The sequence below is a fragment of the Oncorhynchus clarkii genome, chromosome 1 (assembly GCF_045791955.1).
Source record: "Oncorhynchus clarkii lewisi isolate Uvic-CL-2024 chromosome 1, UVic_Ocla_1.0, whole genome shotgun sequence".
NCBI classification, from domain to species: Eukaryota; Metazoa; Chordata; class Actinopteri; order Salmoniformes; family Salmonidae; genus Oncorhynchus; species Oncorhynchus clarkii.
Genome location: NC_092147.1, coordinates 11239846 through 11246771, shown reverse-complemented (window position 1 = coordinate 11246771; position 6926 = coordinate 11239846). Strand labels below are relative to the sequence as shown.

At 41.0% G+C, this 6926-nt stretch overlaps 1 protein-coding gene across 3 annotated transcripts in view; it reads right to left on the bottom strand.

Moving 5' to 3' along the window:
- Nucleotides 1-448: 448 nt before the first annotated feature.
- Nucleotides 449-6926, bottom strand: part of LOC139421281 (nexilin-like) — a 29768-nt gene continuing 23290 nt past the window's right edge. The window contains exons 10-14 of one of the 3 annotated variants that reach the window (XM_071172227.1): nucleotides 4124-4321; nucleotides 2495-2716; nucleotides 2221-2412; nucleotides 1697-2060; nucleotides 449-1367 (exon numbers count right to left, since the gene is read on the bottom strand). In XM_071172227.1, the coding sequence (XP_071028328.1) occupies nucleotides 1354-1367; nucleotides 1697-2060; nucleotides 2221-2412; nucleotides 2495-2716; nucleotides 4124-4321 (990 nt within the window). In that variant the 3' untranslated portion in view covers nucleotides 449-1353. Of the gene's footprint in view, nucleotides 1368-1609; nucleotides 2061-2220; nucleotides 2413-2494; nucleotides 2717-4123; nucleotides 4322-6926 lie in introns of those variants that run through there. The other 2 variants (XM_071172135.1, XM_071172053.1) reach the window with 2 other exon arrangements.

The window sequence follows — 6926 nt, the reverse complement described above, 5'->3', positions numbered from 1 at the left end:
ACCAGACATCAACACATATGAACACTTATGGGAGATTCTGGAGCAGCGCCTGAGACAGCGTTTTCCATCACCATCAACAAAACACCAAATTATGGAATTTCTCATCCCTCGCATCCCTCCAACAGAGTTCTGAACACTGGAACTCTGTTGAAATCCATGCCAAGGTGCATGGACACTGTTCTGGGGCCTCGTGGTGGCCCAATGCCTTATTAAGACACTTTAAATGTGTGTTTCCTTTTTTTTTGCAGTTACCTGTATATTACATACACCTACCGTTGATCCATGTTAATTAAAATATACAGTATGTACCATGAAAAAGGTGCAGCTGAAAATAGAGTCTATTGTCAACTGTCTGTCGAACTGTCTTACATTGTAATAAAATACACCCCTACATTTAAGTTACAGTAGCTAATGTTTTATAAAGATGATAGAACAGTTACAAAGAGACTAGTATTTAGCACTTTTTATTAAAACTTTAAATAAACATATCACAAACATGTATACAGTACAAATACTGTATTTCAAGCCATACAACAGTGTCCAAGACAATTATATAATCAATTTCCTGTAGAGTTGTACTTTAACTCAATGTGAAAAATACTTTTGGGATATGAAAAATCTAAGTGTACATTACAACCAAACCTTTCAGATAATTATTAAAATATTAAAAATTAAAAGAAACAAAAAATCCTAATTAGATCATTATTTTATTAGTAACCAATTCTGCAAATTAACTGTGCAATGCATAATGCTGTGTCTATTTTACAGGTATTTCATTAGGCTTTAAATTGGGTTGCACCATATTCTCAAATGGAACTTTCTGAAATTTTACCTTTGAAGGGAGACTTTCCCTGATGCAAAGATGTTATGATTTATGACAGTGTTATTCAATTCCGGTCCTGGAATGCCAAAACATTTCAGTTTTTTGTTTCTACCTAGCAGTTAATTGCACTCACCTGGTGTCCCAAGTCTGAATTAGTCCCTGATTAGAAGGAGAGGATGAAAACCAGAAGCGTTTCAGCCCTCCAGGATCAGAGTTGAACAGCCTTGATATATGATGTTATGATCACAAAATCAATCTGAACATCATTTGTGACAGCAATCACTCAGGGGATCAATATGTGATTTGGCACAGATTTCATCCTAAACGTAATACTGAAAGGGAGTGCAGCTTTATTGATGAATTATGAGCAATACGTAAACAACACGATATTGCACTTTTCATGTTGTGTGTATCCCGAGACGGAATGGAGAGCATAATGCTGTTTCCTCCTCTTTTTGGCCCTACCACGAGGGATGACGTTTTACAAAAGGAGTGAGAGAGACAGGGAAAGTTCCAGAAAAAGTAGAGCATCAGTAGTCATCAGCTGTAAGAGAGAAACAGAAGATGGGATTACACACGGCTGAAACTGAACCAAGCCGATGAGGAAGAGGAGCATGTGATCCCTTCCAATCTTAGGAAGATCAGGAAGAGGAGCATGCAATCCCACCCAATCATAGGAAGATCAGAAAGAGGAGCATGCAATCCCATCCAATCTTAGGAAGATCAGGAGGAGGAGCATGCGATCCCATCCAATCATAGGAAGATCCGGAAGAGGAGCATGCGATCCCATCCAATCATAGAAAGATCAGAAAACCAAATCAGGAAGTGGCATCATGTAGACATGTAGTGACAGTCAGATGAAAGATTGCTTACTTTCTATCGTTAGGATACAGGTGCTGGCGGCGGTGCCTCTGCTGTTGACAGCCTTGCACATGTACTCTCCCTCGTCCTCTGGGAAGGTCTCTGGCAGGTAGAGGCAGAATGTCTCTCCTCTCTCTATGTACTGATAGTCTTCACAGTCCTGGAGCATCTCCCCCTCAAACCACCAGGTCACCTCCGGCTTGGGCTCCCCGGTGATCTTCACCGTGAACCGCACTGGCTCGGCATCCACCACCGATTGGTTCTTCAGGGGCTTCTTAAACCACGGAGCCCCCGACCTGGCGTGGTCCTCCTCATCCTCATAGGCTGCCGAGCTATTGATGATGCTTCCCTCTTCCTCCTCCTCATCGTCCCTTTTCTGACAAAGATATGACACATGATATCACATTTTTTATTTTTGGAAACCCTCCCTCCACTGAACTGACATGCGTTTTTAGAATGTCATGCGAGTCAGGGACGTTTTCAACTGTTTAACAACGAGAAACCCGATGATTGAACCCGATGAAAGAGGGATTTACTTTTTGGAGAGCGGCGTCAATCTCTTGCTGTTCGAACTGCATCCTCTGAAGCTTCTGTTCGTCCACCCTCTTCTTCTCCTCCTCCTCTCTGGCTCTGGCCATTTGTTCAAACCGTGCGCGCATGTCCACCTTTTGTTTGAACGGAGCCTCCTCAGCCCCTTTCTCTGTGTCCTTTTTGCCTTCATCATCATCCTGAAAAAACAGCATAACATGATACAGACCGACGCGTTTGGAGTTCCAATGCGATTCTGAAGGATCATGCTAAAATATATACCTCCTGGATCCTCTCTTCTTCCCTCTCTTTGATTTCCTCATCTACAGCCTTTCTCTTTGCTCTCACATCCTCAATCTTCTTCTGGACCTCCTCGTCTTTCAACTGCTTGATCTTCTCAAACTTGGACTTGAGGTTCTTGGCCTGGATGGAGCCGGTCCTCTTGAGTTTCTTCAGCTCCTCATACTCCTTACTTACTGTATCAGAGCTCTCATTCACCACATCCTTAGGAGAGAAAAACATATAGTGATAAGATTAGTTTTGAGGATACAGACAAAACAGAAGCATAGGCCTAATCATTTCAACACATAGGGAATTAGGCTGTATGCATCAAGTGTCTCAGAGTAAGAGTGCTGACCTAGGATCAGGTCAATGTTATCTTGTGATTATGGTATAAAAGGCTAAACTGTTCCTAAATCAGCACTCATACCCAGACATACTTTATAAATACATATAAATTATTTAGTCAGCCGCCAATTGTGCAAGTTCTACCACTTAAAAAGATGAGAGAGGGCTGTAATTTTCATCATATGTACACTTCAACTATGACAGACAAAATGAGAAAAAAAATCCAGTTAAATTACATTGTAGGGTTTTTTTATGAATTTATTTGCTAATTATGGTGGAAAATAAATATTTGGTCAATAACAAAAGTTTATCTCAATACTTTGTTATATACCCTTTGTTGGCAATGACAGAGGTCAAACGTTTTCTGTAAGTCTTCACAAGGTTTTCACACACTGTTGCTGGTATTTTGGCCCATTCCTCCATGCAGATCTCCTCTAGAGCAGTGATGTTTTGGGGCTGTTGCTGGGCAACACGGACTTTCAACTCCCTCCAAAGATTATCTATGGGGTTGAGATCTGGAGACTGGCTAGGCGACTCCAGGACCTTGAAATGCTTCTTACGAAGCCACTCCTTCGTTGCCCGGGCGGTGTGTTTGGGATCATTGTCATGCTGAAAGACCCAGCCATGTTTCATCTTCAATGCCCTTGCTGATGGAAGGAGGTTTTCACTCAAAATCTCACGATACATGGCCCCATTCATTCTTTCATTTACACGGATCAGTCGTCCTGGTCCCTTTGCAGGTCTACAATTTTGTTTCTGGTGTCCTTTGACAGCTCTTTGGTCTTGGTCATAGTGGAGTTTGGAGTGTGACTGCTTGAGGTTGCGGACAGGTGTCTTTTATACTGATAACAAGTTCAAACAGGTGCCATTAATACAGGTAATGAGTGGAGGACAGAGGAGCCTCTTAAAGAATAAGTTACAGGTCTGTGAGAGCCAGAAATTTTGCTTGTTTGTAGGTGACCAAATACTTATTTTCCACCATAATTTGCAAATAAATTCATTAAAAATCCTACAATGTGATTTTCTGGATTTTGTTTCTCATTTTGTCTGACATAGTTGAAGTGTACCTATGATGAAAATGACAGGCCTCTCTCATCTTTTTAAGTGGGAGAACTTGCACAATTGATGGCTGACTAAATACTTTTTTTGCCCCACTGTATGGCCCCTGGTTCTCCTCATCTTGTTTTCAATCTCTACAGTTGGTAGTTCCATGCCAATATCCAAGAGACTTCCCACGTGGGTCTTTAACAGCATTGTGAGACTGATACCATGTTGATGACTGACCTCTCCCATCTCTTGTCTGAGCTGTTCAAACTCCTGTTTCTCCTGCTCCATTTTCTTCTTGCGCGCCGCCACCTTGCACCTCCTATCGGCTTCCTCCTTCTGCTTTAGCAGCTCTTCAAAGTTCATCTCCAGTTTTCCAGGGTGCAATGCTTCCTGGGAGTCGCTCTTGACCATTCCGTCCTCGTCCTCATCTAGCACCTACCGGCACACAAACACAGAGCATGGTGTAATTGACAATCTCACAATAAACCAATTAGAATCCAATCACATGCGCCAAATACAACAACCTTACAGTGAAATGCTTACTTACAAGCCCTTAACAAACAAAAATAAGAGTTAAGAAAATAGTTACTAAATAAACTAAAGTAAAAAATAATAAAAAATGTACACAATAAAATAACAATAACGAGGCTATATACAGGCGATATCAGTACCTGATCAATGTGAAGGGGTACAAGTTAGTCGAGGTAATTGAGGTAATATGTCCATGTGCTGTAGGTAGGGGTAAATTGACTATGCATAGATAATAAACAGTGAGTAGCAGCAGTGTAAAAAAAAAGGGGGGGTCAGCGCAAATAGTCCTGGTAGCCATTTGATTAACTTTTCAGCAGTGTTCTGGTTTGGGGGTAGAAGCTGTTTGCAAGTCTTTTGGACCTAGACTTGTCGCTCCGGTACCGCTTGCCGTGCAGTAGCAGAGAGAACAGTCAATGACTAGGGTGGCTGGAGTCGTTGACAATTTTTAGTCCTCAATGCCATCGGATGAATCCCGGAACATACTGTATTCCAGTCTGTGCTAGCAAAACAGTCCTGTAGCTTAGCACTTGCGTCATCTGACAACTTCCATATTGAGCGAGTCACTGGTACTTCCTGCTTTAGTCTTTGCTTGTAAGCAGGAATCAGGAGGATAGAATTATGGTCAGATTTTCAAAACGGAGGATGATGGAGAGCTTTGTAAGCATCTCTGTGCGTGGAGTAAAGGTGGTCTAGAGTTTTTTTCCCCTCTGGTTGTTTATGTGACATTCTGGTAGAAATGAGGTAAAACTGGTTTAAGTTTTTCTGTATTAAAGTCCCCAGCCACTGGGAGCGCTGCCTCTGGATGAGCATTTTCTTGTTTGATTATGATCTTATACAGCTCATTAGGTGTGGTGTTAGTGCCAGCATCAGTTTGTGATGGTAAATAGACAGCTACAAAAAATATAGATGAAAACTCTCTTGGTAAATAGTGTGGTCTACAGCTTATCATGCATGAGGTACTCTATCTCAGGCAAGCAAAACCTAGAGACATCATTAATATTAGATTTCTTGCACCAGCTGTTATTGACAAATAGACACACACCCCAGCCCTCGTCTTACCGAACATAGCTGTTCTGTCCTGCCGATGCTTAGAAACCCCAGCCAACTGTATATTTTACATATTTCCGCCATGTTTCAGTGAAACATAAGATATTATAGTTTTTAATGTCTCGTTGGTAGGAAAGTCTCGAACGAAGCTCATCCAGTTTATTGTCCAATGATTGCACTTTGGCCAATAGGACAGATGGTAGAGGCGGTTTACCCACTTGCCGACGAATTCTCACAAGGCAGCCGGATCAGTGTCCCCTGTATCGGCGTCTCCTCTTCTTGCGAATGACGGGGATTTGGGCCTGTTCCGAAATCCTTTGAATCTGACTCGTTAAATAAAAAATCTTCATCCAGTTTGAGGTGAGTAATCACTATTCTGATATCCAGAAGCTCTTTTTGGTCATAAGAGACGGTGGCAGAAACATTATGTACAAAATAATTTACAAACAACTAGAAAAAGCATCTATCCCCTCTAGCACCAACATCACAATCTTTAATCCCAAATCGATCATTGCATCATATCAGCTTCCAATAACAAATTAACACACCACCTAAACCCTCCCGCAATGAAACACAAACAATGAAGTACCGGATGAAAAGCAAAGATAAAGCAACATAATCACATTGAACAGAAAAGCTACTGCAACCAAATTACATTGAAGTTCTCATCAGATGATCCTGTAAAAAGCTTTTGAATGACATGAAGATCTTTAACTCATTCTATAATAATAAGGTAGATGTAACGGTCGTCGGTGGAAGAAGGTGAGGACCAAAGCGCAGCGTGGTGAGTGTTCATATCTTTTAATTAAGTAATAGAACACTGAACAAAACAATAAACGACCAACGAACAGTCCCGTAAGGTGAATGACAAAAAACACTGAACAGGAAAATAATCACCCACAACTCAAAAGTGAAACCAGGGTGCCTAAATATGGTTCTCAATCAGGGACAACAATAAACATCTGCCTCTGATTGAGAACCATATCAGGCCAAACACAGAAATCCCAAAACATAGAAAAAGGAACATAGACAACCCACCCAACTCACACCCTGACCATACTAAAACAAATACATAATAAAAGAACTAAGGTCAGAACGTGACAGTAGAAGCCTTTCATTGTCCTTGTAGAATCAGGTAGAATCAGAGTCAGAATAAGCAGGACACACATGATAAAGAGCCATCCATTCACAACCTTGTATTTACAGTAAGAACTTACAGTATTAGCATTTCATGGCAATCACTATTATTTCTTCTTAGTCAGTGGACAAATACAATTGTAATTTGAAAGTGAAAATATCTTACTTCTCCATCTCGATATGAAGTCTTAGATTTTTCTAGATCCAGGGAGCTCTTTAAGGAGATAATTTTGAAGGTAGGAACAGCAATTGCAAGTGTACCATTTGAGTTTGAACAGTAACGTTACATCATCATGTATGATTAATCCATGTCCAATTAGAGTCC